This window comes from Budorcas taxicolor, chromosome 17 (genome assembly GCF_023091745.1).
Source record: "Budorcas taxicolor isolate Tak-1 chromosome 17, Takin1.1, whole genome shotgun sequence".
NCBI classification, from domain to species: Eukaryota; Metazoa; Chordata; class Mammalia; order Artiodactyla; family Bovidae; genus Budorcas; species Budorcas taxicolor.
In genome coordinates, this window is record NC_068926.1 from 17,681,393 (window position 1) to 17,707,854 (window position 26,462).

At 40.3% G+C, this 26,462-nt stretch overlaps 1 protein-coding gene across 1 annotated transcript in view; it reads left to right on the forward strand.

The window, feature by feature from the left end:
- Positions 1 to 26,462, forward strand: part of MGAT4D (MGAT4 family member D) — a 47,672-nt gene that overhangs the window by 6,345 nt on the left and 14,865 nt on the right. The window contains exons 2-5 of the mRNA XM_052655073.1: positions 5,476 to 5,634; positions 11,313 to 11,450; positions 18,791 to 18,924; positions 21,484 to 21,530. Coding sequence (XP_052511033.1) covers positions 5,476 to 5,634; positions 11,313 to 11,450; positions 18,791 to 18,924; positions 21,484 to 21,530 — 478 coding nt within the window. The remainder of the gene's footprint in view (positions 1 to 5,475; positions 5,635 to 11,312; positions 11,451 to 18,790; positions 18,925 to 21,483; positions 21,531 to 26,462) is intronic.

Below are 26,462 nucleotides of genomic sequence, written 5' to 3' on the forward strand. Positions count from 1 at the left end.
TCCTATGCTGGCCAGTCCATTTATACATTAATTTATTCATTCATTCATTCAGCATGTATTTGTGGAAGTGCTATGTGGCAGTCATTGTTTCAGGCATAGAGAATTTAATACTTAAAAAATCCAAAGTTCTTGCAATTCTCAAGCTTTCATTCTATAGAGCTCTAGAGAGAGACATAAAAACAGTGAATAATAACAGTAATAGGAATAATAAACAGTAGTAGGAAGTCAATGATAAGTGATTTGAGGGGAAAAAAAAAGGACAGGGGGAAAAAGGGATGTGCTATTTCATGAAGGATGTTAGGGTAAGCTTTTCAGAGGAAGCAGGATTTTAGCAGAAAACTGAATGAAATTAGGGAGTTCTGGCCACTCAGTATCTGCAGATGAGCTGAGAAAATTTGCAGGAGTCAAAGTGTAAGGTGGGAAGAGTGGTCTGCAGGAAGAACAGCATGGAGGCTAGTATGTCTGGAGCTGCTCCCCAGAATCAGGTGGGAGGGACGGGACTGAGGCTGGAGAGGGAGCCAAGGCCTGACATGTAGGGCTCCGACCTGGTGAAGGTTTTGGCTCTTTGAGTGTGATGAGAAATCTCTGAAGGGTTTGGAGCAGGGAAATGGCATTACCCAACCTTTGCCACAGGCTACATATAGGTGTATTCTTGTTTATAAAAGGCGGACAAGTGAAAAAATATTAAATGTTTCAGTCCAGATATATCACCATTACTTTTATACCTTTGTATTTTGCCTTAATTTAAAAAAAAAATTCCTCTAGAATTTATTGTCTTCCAAGGGGTGAATTCTCTTTTATTCCACCTCAACTGACAGCCAATTTCTGTGCTTTCCTTGCTAATTAAAATATAAATTTTTCCCATATTCTTGTGTTTCTAATAGTTTTCTTATATATTTTGATATTTGACTATATAACATAAAGAATTTGTATCATAGATTATGATGAACACATAAGCCTTTTTCAGTGTAAAATGAGCCACTTTAACTTATTGCATTTTTCCCCTGTATGATTGTTTTTGACATTTTTATACTGAAGCGAAGGGGAAAAAGTAAGCACAAGTCTAGAGCTATGTAAAGCTAAACACGTATGGTGGTTCTCTTTAAGCAGTGAAATTACAATGGGATTTTTCTTTTCTGTGCGTTTTTCTACAAGGCCAAGCTATGTATTGCTTCTCTGAGAAGATGTTTCCATATTTCAGCAAAGTGGCCAAGACTGGAGACCACTTGGTGCCCTCATGCTCTCTGCACCGTGTGTTTGCCACACATTTGGATGCCTCAGGAGCATCACAACTACGTCTGGCCCCGCTACTTTTCCTGTTTCCCAATGCAGATTGAATCAGTTCAGTTCAGTCGCTCAGTCGTGTCTGACTCTGCGACCCCATGAATTGCAGCACGCCAGGCCTCCCTGTCCATCACCATCTCCCGGAGTTCACTCAGACTCACGTCCATCGAGTCCGTGATGCCATCCAGCCATCTCATCCTCTGTTGTCCCCTTTTCCTCCTGCCCCCAATCCTTCCCAGCATCAGAGTCTTTTCCAATGAGTCAGTTCTTCGCATGAGGCATCCAAAGTACCGGAGCTTCAGCTTCAGCATCATTCCTTCCAAAGGAATCCCAGGGTTGATCTCCTTCAGAATGGACTGGTTGGATCTCCTTGTAGTCCAAGGGACCCTCAAGAGTCTTCTCCACCACAGTTCAAACACATCAATTCTTCGGCGCTCAGCCTTCTTCACAGTCCAACTCTCACATCCATACATGACCACGGGAAAAACCATAGCCTCGTCTAGACGGACCTTAGTCGGCAAAGTAATGTCTCTGCTTTTGAATATACTATCTAGGTTGGTCATAACTTTTCTTCCAAGGAGTAAGCGTCTTTTAATTTCATGGCTGCAATCACCATCTGCAGTGATTTTGGAGCCCAGGAAAATAAAGTCTGACACTGTTTCTAGAAGTCTAGGGTCAGGTTGGAATCCTCAGAGGGATTCTATTCTCCTCTCTCTCAGTTGAAAGTGAAAGTGAAAGTCGCTTAGCTGTGTCCACTCTTTGCGACCCCATGGACTGACTGTACAGTCCATGGAATTCTCCAGGCCAGAATACTGGAGTGAGCAGCTGTTCCCTTCTCCAGGGGATCTTCCCAACGCAGGGATCGAACCCAGGTCTTCCACATTGCAGGCGGATTCTTTATCAACTGAGCCACAAGGGAAGCCCAAGAATACTGGAGTAGATAGCCTTTCCCTTCTCCAGTGGATCTTCCCGACCCAGAAATTGAACCAGGGTCTCCTGTATTGCAGGCGGATTCTTTACCAACTGAGCTATCAGGGAAGCCCCTCTATCAGTTAAGTCTTTGCAGTAAAAGTTCTCAGATATTTCTCATATCCATCTCCTACTTCCTAATCCTTGGTGCTCTGCTGCTGCTGCTACTGCTAAGTCGCTTCAGTCGTGTCCGACTCTGTGCGACCCCATAGATGGCAGCCCACCAGGCTCCCCGCCCCTGGGATTCTCCAGGCAAGAACACTGGAGTGGGTTGCCATTTCCTTCTCCAGTGCATGAAAGGGAAAAGTGAAAGTGAAGTCGCTCAGTCGTGTCCGACTCTTAGAGACCCCATGGACTGCAGCCCACCAGGCTCCTCCGTCCATGGGATTTTCCAGGCAAGAGTACTGGAGTGGGGTGCCATTGCCTTCTCCCTTTGTGCCCTGGTTTATTCTTTATCATCTCTCACTTGAAACTAGCATCACCATAGGTTCCTAGCTGATAGTTTCTCTGGCTTTAGTTTTGCTTTGGTCATCAGAATGGTCTTTCTAAAACTGTTAGGTGGTGATTACCTGATAGTCTTCAGTGATGCTGCACAATTGAAACAGTTGTTCCCATGATAGTCTGTAGTGGTGTTCTAAGATATATAAAGTCACCCAAAGAAGAAAGAGTGATTCCATTATCTTTATATTAAAACAAAATGTGCTGTGGAATGGGCTACAAAATTTGCCCACATTTTAAAGAAACGTTACAGAAATTCCGTGAATGTTGTGGGCATTTCAAGTTATACCTCCACCTGTGTCCCTTTTCTTCAAATTCACTGACATTAGAGGTGTTTTATTTTATTTATTTTTAAAAATATATATATTTTTGGCTATGTTGCATGGCATGTGGGATCTTAGTTCTCTGACTGGGGATCAAACCCCTGCCCCTTGTATTAGAAACTTGGAGTCTTAACCACTGGACCACCAGGGAAGTCCCCTAGAGGTTTTATAGAAGAAAGATTTGAGAAACACTGGTTCATATGAAAAAGTTCAAGCTCCTTATCATAGCTTATCAAAAAGACCAGTATAATGAAATCCTTTTTTACCTTCGCTATGAATTTTCCCTGTGTTGTCCTGAAATAACGAATAGCTTCTGGGTTTGTAGAGACTGTATTTTAATGCCTCGTTGCCTTTTCACACTGCTTTCCAACAGAGTACCTTTCCCTGTTTCCTTGACTGTCTAAAAACTCAAGCTCCTTCAAGAGTCCGTGAGCGATCTCATCCTTCAGAATCCTTCCCCAGCCTGCTCCGCTCCCTCCCTACCCGTCTCATTGCTCTCCTCTGTGCATACTATTGTCATTGCATGCCAGGAGTCGAACTTGTTCGCTGCCCCTATTTCCTTAAGGGGATATCTTTCATTTCACCCTCCTAGAGAGGGCATTTGAAAGGGAACCCTTGGAACTTCGCCCAGCAGCTCGTTACATTTCCCAGAAGACTGAGGGTTCTTCTGAATGGTGAGATTGTTCAGACCTAGCATCAGTGGGCCAGATTAACAACGTGGCAGAATTGCTTCCTTAAAAAGCCAACTTGGGCCATCTCTGGCTTGTCCTCTTATAATAACTGTGTGAGAGAAGGAATGGGCTTCCTGTTTACTCTTTGCTCCTGCAAGTCATCCCCTTTGTGGATGTGGCCTGACTGTTCTCCACCTCCTCTTTCAATAATGAGGTGAGAGTAGGGGTAACTTGGGTAGGCAAATAGGACATCCCAGTGCATTGTGCAGTATCCCATTGTCAGAGCCGCAAATAAAGCTCATAGTCCCTGTTTGGAATTGATATTATCAAAGTATGTGCTTAGTTAGTTCAAACCTAAGGAGAAAAGAGTTATAATATCAGAAATAGCACATTGATTTCTGTCACTAATTTAGTTCTATCAATCGGCCTATAAACTTCCTGAAAGCTGGAACTGACCATCTCTATTTTGTATTTCCATGTACAAAGAGTACTTGACATATAAAAGGTGTTTAATTTTTTATTTCTTAATTTTTTTCTGATTATAGACACAATGAAAATGCTTTTAAGAACAAAAGAATTTTGTGAAAATAGGAAATAAAATGATTCAACAAACCAAAGATTATATATTAACAAAATATAAACTTGTACACTTTTTTTTTTACTATATTAATGTACTTTCTTTGCTAAATGGAAATTATAATTTGCACCTGAAGGAACAAAGGCTAACAGAAATTAAGTAGCTTGCCCAGCGTCACACAAATATTCAGCCATGAGAGCCACCAGAACTCTTAAAAGGTATTCTGTAATTTATTTAGGATACTTCCATCCCTGGGCATTATGGTTGTCTTCAGTTTTCTCATGGTGATAAATAGTGCTGCTTATGTTGAACATCCTTAGAGCCAAATCTGTGTACGTATTTCTGGTCATTTTCTTCAGAAAAATTCCTATAAGCAAATTTTTTGCGTTCACTTGCTTTTCCCTCTAAGTTCAAATCTAATGCATGCACAAAATGGAAAATACAGAAAAGCACAACATAGTAAAGCAAAAGCTATTGATAATCTCACCTTCTAGATACTGCCATTTTTAACACTTCATTCTTTTTTATGTATACATGTACATATATATTATATGTATATAGCACTATATGGGCTTCCCTGGTATCTCAGCTGGTAAAGAATCCGCCTGCATTGCAGGAGACCTGGCTTTGATCCCTGGGTTGGGAAGATCCCTTGCAGGAGGGCATGGCAACCTACTCTAGTATTCTTGCCTGGAGTACCCCATGGACAGAGGAGCCTGGCAGGCTACAGTTCATGGGGTCACAAGAGTCAGACATGACTGAGCAACTAAGCAGAGCATAGCACTATATATGTTGTTACTGTTCAGTAAAAGTCATGTTTGGCTCTGTTGTGATTCCAGGAATCCTGCCGGGCCCCTCTGTCCAGGAGTTCTCGACAAGAACACTGGGGTGGGTTGCCATTTCTTTCTCCATGCACTATATACACACACACATACATATAAGTGTAGTGTTATATATAACTGTATTGAAGTATATACTTTACATTTTGTTATAGAAAATTGTATGATACCGCCTAGGATCAAAACTGTGTCTCTTATGTCTCCTGCATTGGCAGGTGGGTTTTTTACCACTGGCGCCTCCTAGGAAGCCCATATATTATAGAAAATTATATGATATTGCTACATGTATAAATATCTACATGTTTTCTTTGTAGGTAATCAATTAACTAATTGTAGAAACCACATTTCGGAGTTTAAGGAAAGTATACTACGCTTAAAAAACAAAACAGAAAAAAATCGCCAAGAGTTGCTTAATGCCTTCAAGGAAATGAAGCGTGACATTACAAAGAAAGAACGTGATGCACAAAACGCAGGTTTGCATTGTTTTTGTTTTGTGTATGGTGGTTTGTTGTGTAATGTTTTGTGTTTGGAAATTTAGATTTTATGCTTTCTGATTTTAGGGCATTTCTTTCCAGTTGATATAACTAAATCAGTACTCATTCTTTTAGTATGAAATATGCAAAAGTACAGTAAGAGACATCACTGATAAATTTCCTCTCCTCTCACCTGTACCTCAAAAATGGTCCTCTTCTGTTTTCTGTCTCTGTGGACGGCGCCATTCGTGATCTATCTGACAGAAGCAGCCAGCAACCTGCACATCCTCTCTGAATCCTTCCCTTTCCTTTAGCATACTTCTCCCATGACTGTCAGTAAGCAGTCCTATTGATTCATAATCCTGTGTATCTCACAAATCTATCCACATTTTTCTGTCACCTTCTCTACTACCCTAACCAGGTTACTTTCATGCTTCATCTGAATGACTGCTAACATACTTCTTTTTTCCCTCTTCCCCCACCCCTGCCCGCCCGCCACCGTCCCCATCTGTTTATGCTCACGTTAGCCAAAGTGAAGGCTACACTGTCCTGCAAATCAACTTTCAGTGGCTCTCCATTTCTTCAGGATGAAAAATTCTGCCTCCTGCTTCCCCTTCTGTAATCCAGTACCTCCCCTGAACTCAGCCCCTGGCAGCCACTGATCAATTCTTTATAGTTTTCCATTTTCCAGAATGCCATACAAGTGGAATCACACAGTGTATAACCTTTATGGACTCTTTCACTTAGCATGCTGCTGCTGCTGCTAAGTTGCTTCAGTCGTGTCCGACTCTGTGCGACCCCATAGACGGCAGCCCACCAGGCTCCCCCATCCCTGGGATTCTCCAGGCAAGAACACTGGAGTGGGTTGCCATTTCCTTCTCCAGTGCATGAAAGTGAAAAATGAAAGTGAAGTTGCTCAGTCGTGTCCGACTAGTAGTGACCCCATGGACTGCAGCCTACCAGGCTTCTCCGTCCATGGGATTTTCCAGGCAAGAGTACTGGAGTGGGGTGCCATTCACTTAACATAGATTCATCCAAGTTGTTATGTGACTGTTGCCTTTTTGTTGCTTAGTAGCATTCCACCGTATGGATGTGCAGTGGAGAGTTTGTTTCACCAATTAAGACACATTTGGATTGTTTTTCAGATTTCTTTGTTTGTCTTTTGGTGATTACAACTACCTGTTGCCATAAGCATTCATGTACAGATTTTTTTGTATGAAGAGAATTTTTCTTTCTTTAGGATAAATATCTAGGATTGATGGGCATATGATAGGTGGATGTTTAACATTATAAGAAACTGCCAAGATGTTTTTCAGAGTGATTGTGCCATTTTGGATCAATGTATGAGAGTCACAGTCACTCCAGTTAATTATAGCCTTTCTGGTGTCATGGCCTCTCATAGTTTTAAGGTGTATTTCTCTGGTGACTAATGATGTTGAACTTTTTTTATGTGCTCCTTGGCCCTCCATGTATCTTCTTTGATGAGATGCCTGTTCAGATATTTTACACATTTCTAATTGAGTGGTTTTATCTTATTGTTGAGTTTTGAATATTAAAAAGCATATTAAAAAGCAGAGACATTACTTTGCTAATAAAGGTCCATATAGTCAAAGCTATGGTTTTTCCAGTAGTTATGTATGAATGTGAGAATTGGACTATAAAGAAAGCATCAGGAAAGTTGATGCTTTTGAACTGTATGGTGTTGGAGAAGACTCTTGAGAGTCCCTTGGCCAGCAAGAAGATCAAAACAGCCAATCCTAGATGAAATCAGTCCTGAATATTCATTGGAAGAACTGATGTTGAAGCTGAAGCTCCAAAACTTTGGCCACCTGATGTGAAGAACTGACTCATTGGAAAAGACTCTGATTCTGGGAGAGATTGAAGTCAAGAGGAGAAGGGGATGACAGAGGATGAGATAGGTGGATGGCATCACCCACTTGATGGACATGAGTTTGAGCAAGCTCCGGGAGTTGGTGATGGACAGGGAAGCCTGGCGTGCTGCAGTCCATGGGGTCACAAAGAATAGGACACAACTGAGCGACTGAATGGGAAAGACTAGAGATCTCTTCAAGAAAACTAGAGATACCAAGGGAACATTTCATGCAAAGATGGGTTCGATAAAGGACAGAAATGGTATGGACCTAATAGAAGCAGAAGATATTAAGAAGAGGTGGGAAGAATACACAGAAGAACTGTACAAAAAAGATCTTCACAACCAAGATAATCACGATGGTGTGATCACTCACCTAGAGCCAGACATCCTGGAATGTGAAGTCAAGTGGGCCTTAGAAAGCATCACTACGAACAAAGCTAGTGGAGGTGATGGAATTCTAGTTGAGCTATTTCAAATCTTGAAAGATGATGCTGTGAAAGTGCTGCACTCAATATGCCAGCAAATTTGGAAAACTCAGCAGTGGCCACAGGACTGGAAAAGGTCCGTTTTCATTCCAATCCCAAAGAAAGGCAATGCCAAAGAATGCTCAAACTACCGCACAATTGCACTCATCTCACACACTAATAAAGTAATGCTCAAAATTCTCCAAGCCAGGATTCAGCACTACATGAACCGTGAACTTCCTGATGTTCAAGCTGGTTTTAGAAAAGGCAGAGGAACCAGAGATCAAATTGCCAACATCTGCTGGATCATCAAAAAAGCAGGAGAGTTCCAGAAAAACATCTATTTCTGCTTTATCGACTATGCCAAAGCCTTTGACTGTGTGGATCACAATAAACTGTGGAAAATTCTGAAAGAGATAGGAATACCAGACCACCTGACCTGCCTCTTGAGAAACCTGTATGCAGGTCAGGAAGCAACAGTTAGAACTGGACATGGAACAACAGACTGGTTCCAAATAGGAAAAGGATTACATCAAGGCTGTGTATTGTCACCCTGCTTATTTAACTTATATGCAGAGTACATCATGAGAAACGCTGGGCTGGAAGAAGCACAAGCTGGAATCAAGATTGCTGGGAGAAATATCAATAACCTCAGATATGCAGATGACACCACACTTATGGCAGAAAGTGAAGAGGAACTAAAAAGCCTCTTGATGAAAGTGAAAGAGGAGAGTGAAAAAGTTGGCTTAAAGCTCAACATTCAGAAAACGAAGATCATGGCATCTGGTCCCATCACTTCATGGCAAATAGATGGGAAAACAGTGGAAAACAGTGTCAGACTTTATTTTTTGGGGTTCCAAAGTCACTGCAGATGGTGATTGCAGCCATGAAATTAAAAGACGCTTACTCCTTGGAAGGAAAGTTTTGACCAGCCTAAATAGCATATTAAAAAGCAGAGACATTACTTTGCCAACAAAGGTCCATCTAGTCAAGGCTATGGTTTTTCCAGTGATTATGTATGGATGTGAGAGTTGGACTGTGAAAAGCTGAGCACCGAAGAATTGATGCTTTTGAACTGTGGTGTTGGAGAAGACTCTGGAGAGTCCCTTGGACTGCAAGGAAATCCAACCAGTCCATTCTGAAGGAGATCAGCCCTGGGATTTCTTTGGAAGGAATGATGCTAAAGCTGAAACTCCAGTACTTTGGCCACCTCATGCGAAGAGTTGACTCATTGGAAAAGACTCTGATGCTGGGAGGGATTGGGGGCAGGAGGAGAAGGGGACGACAGAAGATGAGATGGCTGGATGGCATCACTGACTCTATAGACGTGAGTCTGAGTGAACTCCGGGAGTTGGTGATGGATAGAGAGGCCTGGCGTGCTGCGATTCATGGGGTCGCAAAGAGTCGGACACGACTGAGCGACTGAACTGAACTGAGTGAGCTGAACTGTTGAGTTTTGAGAGTTGTACATATCCTGGACACATATCTCATGGATGTGTGATTTAGAAAAATTTTCTCCCAGGCTGTGATTTGTCTTATTTTCTTTGTGGTGTCCTTCAGAAAGCAAACATTTTTAATTTTGATGAAGTTGAGTTTTCCTTTTTATGTATTATGCCTTTGATGTTGTATCTAAGAACTCTTTATCTAACTCAGGATCATAAAGATTTTCTTTTTTAAAAATTTATCATTTTAGATTTTACATTTAGGTCTATGAAACTTTTGAGTTTATTTCTATAAATGGCATGAAGTATAGGTAAAGGCTCGGTTTTTATTCAGTTCAGTTCATTCGCTCAGTCGTTTCTGACTCTTTGCGACTCCATGAACCACAGCATGCCAGGCCTCCCTGTCCATCACCAACTCCTGGAGTTTATTCAAACTCATGTCCATTGAGTCAGTGATGCCATCCAACCATCTCATCATCTGTCTTCCCCTTCTCCTCCCGCTTTCAATCTTTGCCAGCATCAGAGTCTTTTCCAATGAGTCAACTCTTCGCATCAGGTGGCCAAAGTATTGGAGTTTCAGCTTCAACGTCAGTCCTTCCAGTGAATGTTCAGGACTGATTTCTTTTAGGATAGACTGGTCGGATCTCCTTGCAGTCCAGGGGACTCTTAAGAGTCTTTTCCAACAGCACATTCAAACACCACAGTTTTTATTATTGGAGTATAATTGCTTTACAAAGTTGTGTTAGTTTCAGTTGTATAACGAAATGCATCAGCTATATGTATACATGTATCCCCTTCCCCCTGGACCTCTCTCCCTCCCCTCCTCCCACCCACTGAGGTCATCACAGAGCACCAAGCTGAGCTTCCTGTACTATACCGCAGCTTCCCCCTAGGTATCTATTTTACACATGGGTGGAAGACCAAATAGACATCTCTCCAGAAGAGATGTACAGCTGTCCAAGAAGCACATGAAAAGATGCTCAACATCACTAATTATCAGAGAAATGCAAGGTTCAGTCTTTTTCACGTGAATGCCGAAGTGTTTTAGAACCATATATCAAAAAAGTTTTTCTTTCTGCAATTACCTTTGCATCTTCTTCAAAAATCAGTTGGCCATATTTGTGTGGATCTGTGTCTGTATCTCTGTGGTTCCATAGGTCTGTGTATCTGTTTGTTCTGTAGTACTCCACTGCCTTGATTGCTGTATTACGTATTATGAATTAAATTGGGTAGTGTACGTCCTTCAACTTTGTTCTTCTTTTTCAGAACGATGGGGGCAAATTTGAATGGGTGGAGTCATTAAATGTTGAGAGGCTTGAAAATAAAGTTATAAAAAGGCAGGCTTTAATGATGTGACGTTAAAGTGGTAGAGCAGGCCAGTTAGAGCATGTTTCAGTTCTACTTCCTTCGTTCGGGACCGTCTGTTCTGTTAGCCTCTGGTTGTGTCACTCAGAGTGTTAGATTTACATTAAACACCTTGAAAACAAATGGGCTTCCCTGGTGGCTCAGATGGTAAAGAATCCTCCTGTAATGCAGGAGACCTGGGTTTGATCTCTGGGTTGGGAAGATCCCCTGGAGAAGGGGATGGCAACCCACTCCAGTATTCTTGCCTGGAGAATTCCATGAATAGAGGAGCCTGATGAGCTGCAGTCCATGGGGTCACAAAGAATCAGACATGACTGAGTGACTAACACTTTCACTTTAAAATAAACATGAATCAATAATCTTTGAGCTATATTTTATAGCCTTACGATGTTGTTAATTCACAGTTAATAGTATGTATCCTATGAATACTAAATCGTGAATTAACTTATTAACTACTGTGTTAAAAAATTGTACTGGAAAGAGAAGAATCCCTATAGTTATGAACTCAAAAACCCTATCTTTTCTCTTTTTCAGTTGAGAAGAAAGTGAATGCTTCGGATACGAATGAAACAGTATCTGATGCATTTGAAGTCTTAAAGTTCTTTTTCCCTCATCTAAGGAAAGTAGATAGAATTTATCCTGATGTAATCATGGGCAGAGAGAAAACAGGCGGTAAGAATACTTAGCATTGGAAGATCAAATACAGACATTTTGATGATTGGAAATATCCTTTTAAATCTTAAAATGTAATCAACTCATATGATATTCAGACAGACCCCCAGCCTGTCTGGCATTAATTTGTATTACTGGAAATCAGTGTATTGTCTTGAAAAAAAAATTGTTCAATAAATATTTGGAGACTTGAATTTAAATCCAAGTTTAATGAACATGCTTTGGAAATAAGTCAATATAAGCCAGGCATCATTAAGCATCTGTTACATGCTTGGCAACTCTTTTCTCCTTTGGTTTTGATAAATCTATTTCTTATCTGGTTGTCTTCCTATTTCCTCATCTTTTTGGGGAGCAAAGCCAACAAAAGCCTTACAGAAGAGATAATGCTTGAGTAAGCCTTGAAGAATGAGTTCAATTTCACCAGGTATAGGAGAAGAGAAAAAGTATTTGCATTGGAAGCAGGGATATTAGGTTAAGTCTCAGAACACCTGCCATTCCCACCAATCTTGTTCATTCCAATGAGCAAGCCATTCCAGGTCAGAGGTCACCAAACCAGCACCTGTAGGCCAGATTTGCCTGTCTTTAAGAAGCTTTATTGGACCATAGTCATGCTCTTTGTTCACTTGTCGTCTATGACTGCTTTTGTGCTGCAGCAGCATAAATAAGTAGCTTCAGCAGAGATGATATGGCCCAAGAGCTGAAACTTGTGCTGTCTGGCCCTTCAATAGAAAAAGCGAGCTGACCTCTGCTCTTGGCAGTTCCTTGGGAATAAACAGTGTTGGTCTGTGTCACATGCCTCTAACAAACCTGTCGTGTTGGGATGGAGAAGCTGGGTGACATTGTTTTCCATCTACTGAATTCTGTGTCCCATTTACCAAGTTAGATGTTTTCTTTCATTATCTCATTTCATTCTCACAATCCAATGCAGTAGGGCCTGTGATTATCTTTATTTTTTTTTTAACTTTTTATTTTTACTTTACTTTACAATACTGTATTGGTTTTGCCATACATTGACATGAATCCACCACGGGTGTACATGCGATCCCAAACATGAACCCCCCTCCCACCTCCCTCCCCACAACATCCCTCTGGGTCATCCCGGTGCACCAGCCCCAAGCATGCTGTATCCTGCATCGGACATAGACTGGTGATTCGATTCTTACATGATAGTATACATGTTTGAATGCCATTCTCCCAAATCATCCCACCCTCTCCCTCTCCCTCTGAGTCCAAAAGTCTGCTATACACATCTGTGTCTTTTTTGCTGTCTTGCATACAGGGTCATCACTGCCATCTTTCTAAATTCCATATATATGTGTTAGTATACTGTATTGGTGTTTTTCTTTCTGGCTTACTTCACTCTGTATAATCGGCTCCAGTTTTATCCACCTCATTAGAACTGACTCAAATGTATTCTTTTTCATGGCTGAGTAATACTCCATTGTGTATATGTACCACAGCTTTCTTATCCATTCATCTGCTGATGGACATCTAGGTTGTTTCTATGTCCTGGCTATTATAAACAGTGCTGCAATGAACATTGGGGTACATGTGTCTCTTTCAATTCTGGTTTCCTGTATCTTAATTTCTTACCTGAGGCCTAGAGAGATGATGGAACTCTCTGAGATCACACTTGTAAAGGTCTTCACTTGCATCATATTCCTTCCTAGAAGTATTTTAATTGTGGCCTATAAATATGTACATACACATGCGTGAATGTATGAGAGAGTGCACGCCAGACAAAACTACATCATACAGAAGGAGGAGTTGAAAGACACAGCGAAGATGAAATCAGTACCCAGTAACTCTAAGATACTGGATACCAAGGAGAGGCCCAGCCTTGGATAAGCATCAGAAAAGATAAACTAAAGCCCATGATATAGAGTGAAAGGAAGGAGAGAGAGAGGTTGGTAACTGGGAAGAGCAATGGAATCCCTGTGTGGGAGCTCAGGGTGTTGAAATAACCCAGTTATCAGTGCTGTATTAAATCCTGAATAATTGTCTAATCTACCAAATGTTTCCTTCTTTCCAACCATTACTGAATATATTGGTCCTTCTTTTGAGACTCCTTTCGTGGATTTCCTAGGTTCTTGGAAGGAGAGGCTTGCATATAAACTTTCATCCCCAGAAGTGATTTAAAGGGAGATTTTAGTTACCTTAAAGATGACATAAAACATTTGCAAGAGTACTGAAGTCTGTTCCCCAGGTCCCCTGGGGAACCTGTCATCAGGCTTGTATCTTCTCTATTCTGATATATCTCAGATAATTTCTACTCTCTATAGCCCCTCTGTAACTATTTTTCATTCAGCCTTCTTTTCTTGCCTGGTCTATTGAAATAGACTTGTCATTTTTCTCTTGGCTTTAGTATTGCCAAAGTCAGTTCATTCCTAATACTTTCCTCAGAGGTACATACTCAAGTGCATAACTCATCATGCACAACTGTTCCTTAAAATCCTTCAGTAGATGCTCAGTGCATATAGAGTGACACTAACTCCTTGATATGGTATATGCACCACGATCAAGTGAAGTCACTCAGTCGTGTCTGACTCTTTGTGACCCCATGGACTGTAGCCTACCATGCTCCTCCATCCATGGGATTTTCCAGGCAAGAGTACTGGAGTGGGTTGCCACTTCCTTCTCCAGAGTATCTTCCCAACCCAGGGATCAAACCCGGGTCTCCTGCATTGTAGGCAGACGCTTTATCATCTGAGCCACAAGGGAAGTCCTGGGTATATGCACAGTAGTCGATATCTCTCAAAGTCTTTTAAAGTCTGTATCTTTCAGATCTCATTTTCTGCCACTTCCTTTTTTTGCAACAACCCTAGACATTTCCTACAAGTGATCAATTGATAATTGCCTATAAGGAACATATCACCTCCTGTCAACCCACAACTAACTTGTCATATCTCTTATCCAGTATGACTTCTCAGCTTAACTGACAGCTTCTTTGTGAACTTCTTTGTGAAGTCTTCCATGTTTCCTCCTTTAACAAGCTTCTGCCCAGCACCAAACACTTACCAGGCTCTAGTGAGATAGTGGTGAACAGATGAGGAACTTATCTTCTTAGAGACAAATGAGGAAACAGTTACAATAGAAATTAATCAGTGCTCTGACAAGGATATACAAGGTAGAGCCAAATCTACTTGGGGATTTAGGGAAGGCTAATCTTTATGACCAACCTAGACAGCATATTAAAAAGCAGAGATATTACTTTGCCAACAAAGGGCCATCTAGTCAAGGCTATGGTTTTTCCAGTGGTCATGTATGGATGTGAGAGTTGGACTATGAAGAAAGCTGAGTGCCGAAGAATTGATGCTTTTGAACTGTGTTGTTGGAGAAGACTCTTGAGAGTCCCTTGGACTGCAAGGAGATCCAACCAAGCCATCCTAAAGGAGACCAGTCCTGGGTGTTCATTGGAAGGACTGATGCTGAGGTTGAAACTCCAATACTTTGGCCACCTCATGTGAAGAGTTGACTCATTGGAAAAGACTCTGATGCTGGGAGGGAGTGAGGGCAGGAGGAGAAGGGGACGACAGAAGATGAGATGGCTAGATGGCATCACCGACTCGATGCACATGAGTTTGGGTGAACTCTGGGAGTTGGTGATGGACAGGGAGGCCTGGTGTGCTGCGATTCATGGGGTTGTAGAGAGTCGGACATGACTGAGCGACTGAACTGAATGGAACTGAACTGAATCTGTACTTGGGGAATTAGGGAAGGCTTTCTGGAGGAGGTGACATCTAAAGTGAGACATAAGGGTAAAAAGAATTGCAATGGAATGAGTAAGGAGATGGTTCTCCTGCATGGGTTCGATCCATGGGGTGGGAATAACCCCTGGAGGAGGGCATGGCAACCCACTCTAATATTCTTGCCTGGAAAATCCCACGGACAGAGGAGCCTGGTGGGCTACAGTCCATAGGGTCGCAAAGAGTTGGACACAACTGAAGCAATTCCGCACACATGCATACATGCAAGTAGAGAAAAGGCAGGTGGAGGATAGCAGAAAAGGAGAAGAAAGAATGTGAAAGGTCTAACAGCAAGAGGACTTGGAAAAAAGATGTTTGTGTGTGCAGCTGGGGCTGGTGACTATCAGCAGTAAAATAGGCGGCAGAAGCCAAATAATAGAAGAGTTTGGCCATGTGTTTATCCACCCCAGATTTTTGGACATTGTTATGTGGCAGTCATTATGTTAGTGCTGGATTCATAATAATGGTGAAAAAGAGAAGCAGAGTCTACCCTCACTCAGCTTGCATTCTAGGTAGGAAGACAAATGGGTAGCAACAAAAAGGACAAGTTGTATGAGAGATGAGATCAGAATCCATTTAGAAAGAGTGAGTAGAACTAGCATAGGTGCCTGAAAAACAGTGTTCTGGGCACCAAGGAATGGCACGTGCAGATGCCTGGAGAGGAACGAGGACTGAATGATCAGTCTGGGAAGCTGAAAGACACCAAGGAAGACTCGTTTTGAGAAAGGGTAGTTGAAACAGAAGAGGTAGGTTGGGACTGGGTCACTAAGGGTCTTGCAGACTTTTGTAAATGTATTCCTTATCCTAAGACATGGGAAGCCATTCAAGAAATTGCTTTCAAGAGTAGATCCCAAAATTTGAAACCTGACTCCTTCTTCACACCGTTCATAAAAATCAAATCCAGGCGGATTGTAGATCTAAATATAACGGGCAAATAGTATATCAGCTAGAAGATGATCTGGAAAACATCTTTATGGACTTGAAGATAAGCAAACATTTCTCAGCAGGAATCAAAAAGCACTGGCCATAAAGAAATGACTGATAAATTGCACAGTGCTAAAGTTAAGAGCATCTTTTCTTAATTTTAAGAGGTAAAACATTGAAAAGGAAACCCATGATGGAAAATGGTATTTATAATACACATAACTGACAAAGGGTTCATATTCAGAATCTATGAAGAGCATCAGTCAATCAGTAAGGAAAACACAGACAACTTAATAGAGAAATGGACAAATCTTGAACAGGGATTTAACAGAAGAATATCCAAAGGTCAATAAACATATGAAAATATGTTCAAACACAATAATAATCAGGGAAATACTGATTCTTACTGCTGTCACTGAAGTTCAATAATTTTTCTTAAGCAAACACCTCTCAGTGTTTTGTATACCAGGGCTCTGATGGTTTTGATAACTTTGTTTTACAGCTTGATTATTGCTTTTTAGGGAGAGGGTTTTTCTGAGTTCCTCATGGAGCCACTCTTGAAGTACTTATCTCCTTATAAAGGTGTGGAAATTAAGGCAGGACAGGACAGAAAAACATCTGCTTTTGCTTTATTGACTATGCCAAAGCCTTTGACTGTGTGGATCACAATAAACTGTGGAAAATTCTTCAAGAAGTGGGAATACCAAACCACCTGACCTGCCTCCTGAGAAATTTGTATGCAGGTCAAGAAGCAACAGTTAGTTGCTTTATCGACTATGCCAAAGCCTTTGACTGTGTGGATCGCAATAAACTGTGGAAAATTCTTCAAGAAGTGGGAATACCAAACCACCTGACCTGCCTCCTGAGAAATTTGTATGCAGGTCAAGAAGCAACAGTTAGAACTGGACATGGAACGACTAGTTCCAAATTGGGAAAGGAGTACATCAAGGCTGTATATTGTCACCCTGGTTATTTAACTTATATCCAGAGTACATCATGAGAAACGCTGGACTGACTGAAGCACAAGCTGGAATCAAGATCGCTGGGAGAAATATCAATAACCTCAGATATGCAGGTGACACCATGCTTATGGCAGAAAGTAAGGAAGAGCTAAAGAGCCTCTTGATGAAAGTGAAAGAGGAGAGTGAAAAAGTTGGCTTAAAACTCAGCATTCAGAAAACTAAGATCATGGCATCTGTTCCTATCACTTCATGCCAAATAGATGGGGAAACAGTGGCTAACTTTACTTTTTTGGACTCCAAAATCACTACAGATGGTAACTGCAGCCATGAAATTAGAAGACACTTTCTCCCTGGAAGAAAAGCTATGACCAACCTAGACAGCATATTAAAAAGCAGAGACATTACCTTGCCAACAAAGCTTCTTCTAGTCAAAGCTATGGTTTCTCCAGTAGTCATGTATGGATGTGAAAATTGGACTATAAAGAAAGCTGAGCATGGAAGAATTGATACTTTTGAACTGTGGTGTTGGAGAAGACTCTTGAGAGTCCCTTGGACTGCAAGGAGATCCAACCAGTCCATTCTAAAGGAGATCAGTCCTGGGTGTTCGTTGGAAGGACTGATGTTGAAGCTGAAACTCCAATACTTTGGCCACCTGATGCAAAGAAGTGACTCATTGGAAAAGACCCTTATGCCGGGAGAGATTGAAGGCGGGAGGAGAAGGGGACAACAAAGGATGAGATGGTTGGATGCCATTACCAACGCGATGGACATGAGTTTGAATAGGCTCCGGAAGTTGGTGATGGACAGGGAGGCCTGGCGTGCTGCAGTCCATGGGGTGGCAAAGAGTCAGACATGACTGAGCGACTGAACTGACTGACTGTATATCTTGACCCAACTCAAATAGCTGAGCACCGGTATAGCAAAGATTGAGTTTGGGTAGACTTTGCTGATAGAATCTTAACATCTATTGGAATAACATGGGTTCCCTGGTGGCTCAGACAGTAAAGCGTCTGTCTACAATGCAGGAGACCTGGGTTCGAGCCCTGGGTTGGGAAGATCCCTTGGAGAAGGAAATGGCAATCCATTCCAGTACTATTGCCTGGAAAATCCCATGGACAGAGGAGCCTGGTACGCTACAGTCTATGGGGTCGCAAAGAGTTGGACAAGACTGGGCAACTTCACTTCACTTCTGTTCTCCTAGTGCTTCACTCATTAACATGCAGTAAAAGTCACTTAGAGGCATGAATCCATGCCTGATAGATTCTATCGGTCATTTAGAAATTACTTCATACAATTCTTTCACAAGTGAGAATATTTCAAAGTATTTTTCCTATTTTAGGTTCTAGCATCTCCTTAGGAAGAAGAGTAGAAAATCAGCCAGTGTATGATGTTTTATACCCAGTGAGATGAAAGCTGTATTACATGGAGAATGGCTAGTTCATTTTTCAGTACATTGAAACTCTTCACATGAGAGCATCATAGAGTCTATTTAATGTGTTTGCTAACAATCCCCTGCAAATTGGAATTTCCTCAAAAAGAAAATATGTGATAAAACTTAACAGCAGTTTGGATTATTTTTGCAATAGAATTCCAAATACTTTTTTGATGACCACACAACTAACCCAAACATAATAATGAGCATACATATGAGCGCTAAATTATGTTTTTCTCTGTGCTTTGAAATGATACCATATTCCTGTGCCTGCAGTTACCTTTGCCCTGGGTATTTCCACTGTCAACAGAGGAAATTATAGTTACCTGAAGCAAACACTGACCTCTATCCTCTCCAGGATGACTCTTGCAGAAGAGAAGGACTCTGTGGTGATCATCTCTATCGCAGATGTATGTATGAAAAATAAATAGGTCCCCTCACTCCTGACCCATAGTCTCTAAACACTGTGGTAATCACAGTGGTAATTTTCTCTGTGGTAATCACTGCATCATTTTGAATTTTATCTTAAATTTTAAAAAGCATCTCCTAAATGCCTTTTTTGAATAACAGTGTATTTAATACTTGTTTGATACCACTATCAGTTTAAGGGAAATGAAACAGTTCTATGTGGAGAAATATGATTATATTGTTAACTATGTTACCAGGAGCCCTGTATACTACATGGTACAGAAATTATATTTAAAAACAGGACATTTAAATGGATGCTATAGTAATAAAACCTGCCCAGCCCAAGAAAAGGTTGGTACATGAATCAAGAGATAATTTGTATTAAGTCACAGTAACTATTATTAATTGAGGGACTCCTTTCTATGTCTGAAGGATTGTGGACAATTTTTATTTACATTATTTATAACCTGCGTTACATTCCCTGTGAAGTAGGTATCCAGATGAAAAACCTGGATCTTAAAGAAAGTAAATAGTTTTCCCAGCACTTAATAGAGCAGATTCAAATCTGCATCTCTCTAGTGGCCCGAAGTTTTCTGTCTTGCCTCTAATGCCATGTAAAATTGTGAAGTGTGATATAAATATTAACACCATAAAAGGTGTTTCAGAGGGGAATTTGGAAGAAGATATCAGATTTTAAATGTGTCTATCCTTTGAATCAGAAATCTCAAGTCTTGGGAGTTATCCTAAAGAGATAATCAAGCAAGAATTTCAAAATAATAAAAATGTGACAGTAGACAGTGACAATATGTTTGTAGTACATTATATAGTATAAAACGTGCCAATATGATTGAGAACAGACTCGATCTAGATTGCCAAGGTTCAAATGCTAGCTCCTCCACTTCCTGCCTTGTGAACTTGAACAAGTTACTTCTCCATGCTTCACTTTCTTTATTTGTGAAACAGTGATGATATTGCCTATAGTATATGGATGTTTTGGCCATTAAATTAGCTAATATATGGGGGAGTATTTACAGTGATGTATGTCACATAGCAAGTGTTCAGTAAGTGACAATTTCAAAGATTTTCAGTGCACTGTTGTTTTATAATAGCATATTCGATAGAGCCAAAATAGGTATCAGTGAGAGGGTAAGTACTTTTGTCTACATTGCAATAATTTGTAACCATTGAAAGAATGAATATCCATATTCAGTGATATAGAAGATGTCCATATCATGTTGTTGACTGAAAAAAGTTGTAAAGTATCATGTTTAACATTATATTGTCTATGGAAACTGTGATAGAAGAAAGGAAGCAAGGAAAGAAAGAGGAAAAATAGACGGATGATAGAATACATTAAAAAAAGACAATGAACAAACCTCAGAATGATGATCTTCAAAATATTAATAATGGTTATCTCTGGATATTGGAAGTTAAAGGGATCTCTGCTATCCTTTAAATTTCTTCCTCTGTTGTTTGAATTTTCTATGAAAAACATGTCTTAGAATGCAGAAAAACTCAAAACAAGCAGAAGAAGAATTAATAGGAACATAGAAATAAAAGATTAAATAATCATTCTGTCCAAGTTTAATTTTTTAATATGGGAAGCATTTACATAATCTTCAAAATGTTTTATCACGTTACCATGTGTTACATATTATAATCTTTATTTCTTTACTCTTGGCACATCTGCCTAAAATATTTAGACCAATAATAAAATATCAGGGGACAAATTTTAAAATGGAATATAGAATGCTTAAGAGGTGTAACTTTAGTAGTATGTTTAACATATGTTTCAGTGGGTAAGAAATAGCTGGTGATTACATTTTTGGCCATCTTACGAAACCGAAGTACTATAATAGAGTGGTCTGTATTATGGCTGATATTTTTAAACAAGCAGTCTAACTATATACATTCAAAGTTGCCTCTCAGACTACTCAGATTTGACAGTAGTAGAACTATAAATATTCAGATATTCTCACAATTTTATGTTGGGGATGCTTGTGGGCCCTGAGGCTACATCTTATAAATGCCATAGGTTATGTAAAAAAAAAAGTTACCTGAAAGTATAAGCCATCAAAAGCTACTTACAAATGAATCTGCCACCTAACATAGCAGAGTAGATACACACGGTTTGCTGATGGAAGAAAATTTGGGAATCAAGCCAACAAATACTGTCTAGAAGAATGTGTTATTTTGAAGTAAGCGTCTTGTAGTACAATACTCATAAAATGAAGACACTTTCAAAAAAAGGGCAGTTCTTTGAAATAGGCCATCCCATTTTTAGGACAAAGCTGTTTTAGATACATACGTTTTTGTGTACTAATTTCTGACTGTAAATAATGTGTAGTGATATTTCGTATTATGACAGGGAGAATAAAATGGTTTCAGCATTCTAGTCAGATCTTTTAGACGCATGCATATTTTCAATTCTTTCATATAAAGTAAAAACACTAGAACGATTAAGGCATGGTAACATTCCACACAGAAACTAGATTTACATGTATTAGTAGAACTATGAGGCATGCTTCTTCACTTTAGTAAAATATTTCTCTCATTTTTAGAGTAACGAAAATTATGTAAAATCTGTGGTTGACATGATTACAAAAAAGTAAGTACTGTGTGATAAATTTAAAAATAACTTCTTTCATTTTTCTGTCCAATTACATGACTTTATTAGTGTCTTATTCTATTCAATGAGTGTAACTGTGCAGAAAAAATGTGTAGTTCTATCAATGCTGTGATGAAATGTAGCTTATAATTTCCCCCCAATTCTGTACACCATCTACCTATTAAAGTCCGTATTTGTCATGATGTTATTTTTATAGTATCTATTCTTCATAAAGTCCATGGCCTCCGAGAGAAGCCTGCTGGATTATTTTTAAAGCATTCGTGTGTTCTTTACTGTATGAGGTTACTTTCACAGCTTCTGCTTAGAATCTCCTGCTACATGCAGCCCAGGAGATGCAAGCACATGCTGATGAACCAATATGAAAGTTTTTATCAAGCAAGTTGCTGTGGAGTGGACCCAGCCTTCCAAATCCTTATGCTTAAGTGGGCCATACAACTGGTGAGAAAAAAAAAAAAAAGCAAGTCCCAGCAAGGAAGCTAGTGGAATGGGAAGGCAATGTGAGAACACACTGAGTAGGAAGGATTGAACTCTAAGTTCAGATACCAAGAAGGACTTTCTGGAGAACTTAATAATTGGACTGAGTCCAAGTGTAATTAGACATGTTTTGGGCAGACAGAAGGGGAAGAGAATGCCAGGCAAATAGAATTGCTTGGGAAGGCAGAAGGGCCAAAGAGGGAGCGTGATACATTTGGGGGAGGGACTCTAAGTACTGATAGCTCCTGAATGTAGTAGATGTTTGGAATTAAGGAGGAAAGATTGATTGGAGATAAGGCAGGTCATAATGAGATCATGAAAAGCCTTATGATCGGTGCTATGCCTATGTGCTATTTGTGCTTCAAGCTAGGGTTGCCTTCAAGCTGAATCTGGCTAACAGACATGTTTGTTTCAGCCAGCAGTGCTTTGCTTTGCTTTGTTTTTTCCCTCACCATATAGCTCTTAGCGGATGAAGCCAACTTATTCTAGTTAAAAGGATTCCAGTCAGTGACTGTGGAATGAATAGAATTAGCAGCTCACCATTTTGAAACGTAAGCAATTCAGGCATATCCTGAAGTGACAGGTGGAGGGGAAGCTTTCAAGGAAGGTGTATCAGTCAGCAGCCCAGTCAGCAGCCAAATGGGAGACTCCTGGTGGTTCAGAGAGAGGAAATAAGAGACAAGTTAATACAAAGAAATTGGCCGAGGGACTCCCCTGCTGGTCCAGTGGCTAAGACTCCTTGCTCCCAATGCAGGGGGTCCAGGTTCAATCCCTGTTCAGGGAACTGTTAATAGATCCTACATGCCGTGACAGGACTAAGACCCAGTGCAGCCAAATAAATAAATATAAAAAATAAAATTAGCCAAAAAAGTTTACAAGAGCTGAGAAAAGGAAAAGAAGAAGGAAGGAGACGGGAGAAGCGTAAAGGAAGATGGGGTTGTACCCCGAGGTCTGAGGTCGTGTGCATGGGCTGCTGTGCTGTGCTCCACGCTGGGATGCAGCTCTGTCGCTCCGGCCAGTGCTACCGCAGCACTGCACTCCAGGCCGCTGCAGGAGACTTCTCCAGAAACCAGTCATATGGAGAACATCCTCCTCCTCCCTTCCAGTCTCTTTCCTTACTGCCTCCCATAGGACTACCTGGAAGGAGCAGGCAAGGGGTCTTGGAATGGCGGCTTGCAGACCCCCACCCTACAATATCTGGCACAGTGGAAGTGGGGAAATGGGGGCTGAGAACAGATGGATAATTATTAATAGTGGGAAGGGCTCGTTCCCCTTTCTGACCCTCTAACTGGTGGCAGTGTCACTGCAAGGTACAGAGTCAGACAGTTTTGCCTTCCATTATGATGCTAAGAAAATGCGCCAAGAAATAACTGTAGGGTGCACTTGGTCACCAACTTCAAAACAAAACAAAACGACCTTGACTGTCAATGAAAATTCAATTAACAAGTTAAGGGAAAAGAGAACTTTAGTAGAGCCAGATTAGGATTAAAACCCTGGAGACAGACTCTCAGAAGCCCCGGGTAGAAGTCAAAGGCACAGTCAGTTACGTTTTTGAGACAGAGGATCATACATCAAAATGACAGAGTGATGGTCTTCCTAATGTTCCCCAAAGATACACAGTCCAGGTAAGCGCATACAAAGTGAGTGGTAAGTCACTAAAAGCCCTTACAGAGTTGAGAAAGGATACTAATCTTCTAAGACATTTGCGCCAGAAGAAAGGGGGAAATATGGATCTGTATGGATTAGCTGGCACTCCCATCTTTGAGGCGGTCTGGTTAATGTGTATGGAATGCAGAGGCACATGGTACGCTGGGGGAGAGGGTTGGGACAAAGAATTTTATGCTTAAATTTTCTTGTCCTGCCTTAAAATATAAATTTTATCTCATCAAATTTAATCAAGCCTATAGAGCTAAGCTCCAGTTCAGAGTATACACAGTGAGGGGTGAAAGTAATCTGGAGCAAACCCCCAGGACGTGGGTTTCTTTAGGACAGCTGACCCACTTCCTTCAAAATGACAGTTGCATGGGGGAAAAGAAAGAAAGAAAAACTAAAGTGACTGGTCTAGATAATAAGCTTAAAAAAGAAATAACAGATAACCAATTACAATGAGAGGATCTTAAGTGGATACTCACTTGAACATCTCATCCCTATCCCTCACCTTTAGACCCTGTACTAAAACTACTAGGGATTTGTGAATATCCACTGAGTATTATGTGATGTTAAGTAATTCCTCTTAGTTTTGTGAGATGTGATACTGTCATGTCATTACATAAATAAATGTCCTTTTACAATTTCACACTGAAGAATTTAAGAGTAAAATATGATCTCTATGATTTGTTTTAAAATTCTTAAGCAAAGAATGTGGACTGCATAGATGAACAAGTTAAAAAATTAATGGTTGTTGAAATCAGGTGATTTGGGATTTGCATATTTTGAGTAATTTTCATAATAAAATTTTCAAAAATTAGTCTCTTCTAAATGAGCTTAACTGATGGGGAGAAAAGTTAAAACTAGCTCGAGGGAGACATGTTTGGGGAGTTTTGAGATGGGAGCAACTTGAGTGTTTTTCTGTGTGCTCAGGCGAAGAGGGAAGAAGCTGATAGAGCAAGGACTGCGGGGGATTGGATGCAAGGAGATATAGGCAGGACTAAGTAAAAAAAAAAAAAAGATAAGAATGGGTGAAAGAGTAAGACAAAACTAGTTTGGGCAAGGAAGGTGAAATGAAACAGTCCCCTCCTTAACGGTAGGTCTCTCGTTTCTCTGTGAGAGAGGTAAAGATCGTACGTTGAGAATGAGGAGTTAACTGGCAGCATAGAAACTTGAGAACTGTATGGAAGGCTTGAAATACCTGATGTGTGTAAAAGGAGACAGAGTTGAGCAAGATTAAATAAAACACCACAGATGTCTAGTTTTCCCCAAAGGAGATTTCCCAGGGAAAATGTTGCATTATACTCAAATCCTGAAAATGTCCTCATATCCCATGCCATCCTCTCAGTTGCTTTATTCTGAATAATAAACCACTGTTCAGAGAAGACACGTTATCCTAAAATGACGTTAATCCATGCTAGTTTGATATCCTTATAAGCGATTCTTGACAGAATCAGCTAAAAAGAATACACAGGCCTACAAACATTTCCTGTGGCTATGACTACATAATCACAAGCAATTGTTTCATGACCTTTAAACATTGGTCAAAATGTTTAATACTCTCTGACAGTTATAAATATACAGAAAAATGAAAAATATAGTAAAGCTAATATTCATCTAGTACGCTGTAATTTAAAATGTGGAAACATGGAAAATGCTAAACATCACTAATATCAGAGAAATGCAAATCAAAATCACAGTGAAATATCACCTCATGACTGTCAAAATGGCTATCATCAGAAAGTCTGCAAATAATAGATATTGTTGAAGGATGTAGGGAAAAGGGAGTGCTTGTGCACTGTTGGTGGGAATGTAAATTCATGCAGCCACTAACTATGGAAAGTCCCCCGAAAACTAAAAGTAGAACTGCTGTATGATCCAGCAGTTCCGCTGCTGGGTATATATCTGAAGAAAACGGAAACACTAATTCGAAGAGAAACATGCATCCCAGTGTTCATAGCTTTGTTTTTAAAAGCCAAGATATGGAGCAGCCTAAGTGCCCATCAAGAGATGCATGGATAAAGAAGATGTGAGATATATGTATATAATGGAATACTGGGCTTCACAGGTGGCTCAGGGATAAAGAATCCGCCTGCCAATGCAGGAGATGCAGGTTTGATCCCTGGGTCGGGAAGATCTCTCTGGAGTGGGAAATGGCAACCCACTCCAGTATTCTTGCCTGGAAAATCCCATAGACAGAGGAGGCTGGTTGAGCTACAGTCCATGGGGTCATAAAGAGTCGGAAAAGGCTGAGCACAACACCACAACAAATGGAATATTACTCAGCCATAAAAAAGAATGAAATCCTGCCATTTGCAACAACATGGATGGATTAGAGAGTATTACGCTTAATGAAATAAGTCAGAGAAAGACAATATCCTGATACCACTTACATGTGGAATCTAAAAAATAAACACACACATAACAAAACAGATGCACAGATACAGTGGGGGAAGGACGGGGAGGAGTGAGATGGAGCCACACACAGCTGTGTATGAGATAAATAAGCAACAAGGAAATGCTGTACAGCACAGGGAACATAGCCTTTATTTTGTGATAAGTTTACATGGAGTATAATCTATAAAAATGTTGACTGTGTTGTACAGCAGAAACTAATATAATATTGTAAACCCACTGTACTTCAATTAAAAATGAATAAATAAAACATGGAAATAATTGAGAATAAAGCATTTCATTTAGAAAATTTATTAAGAGTAGTTTAAGCATTGTTTGCCTTTTTCCTGTCCTATAACTTAAAATTCAGAGTGAACATTTTTTTATGCCTTGACA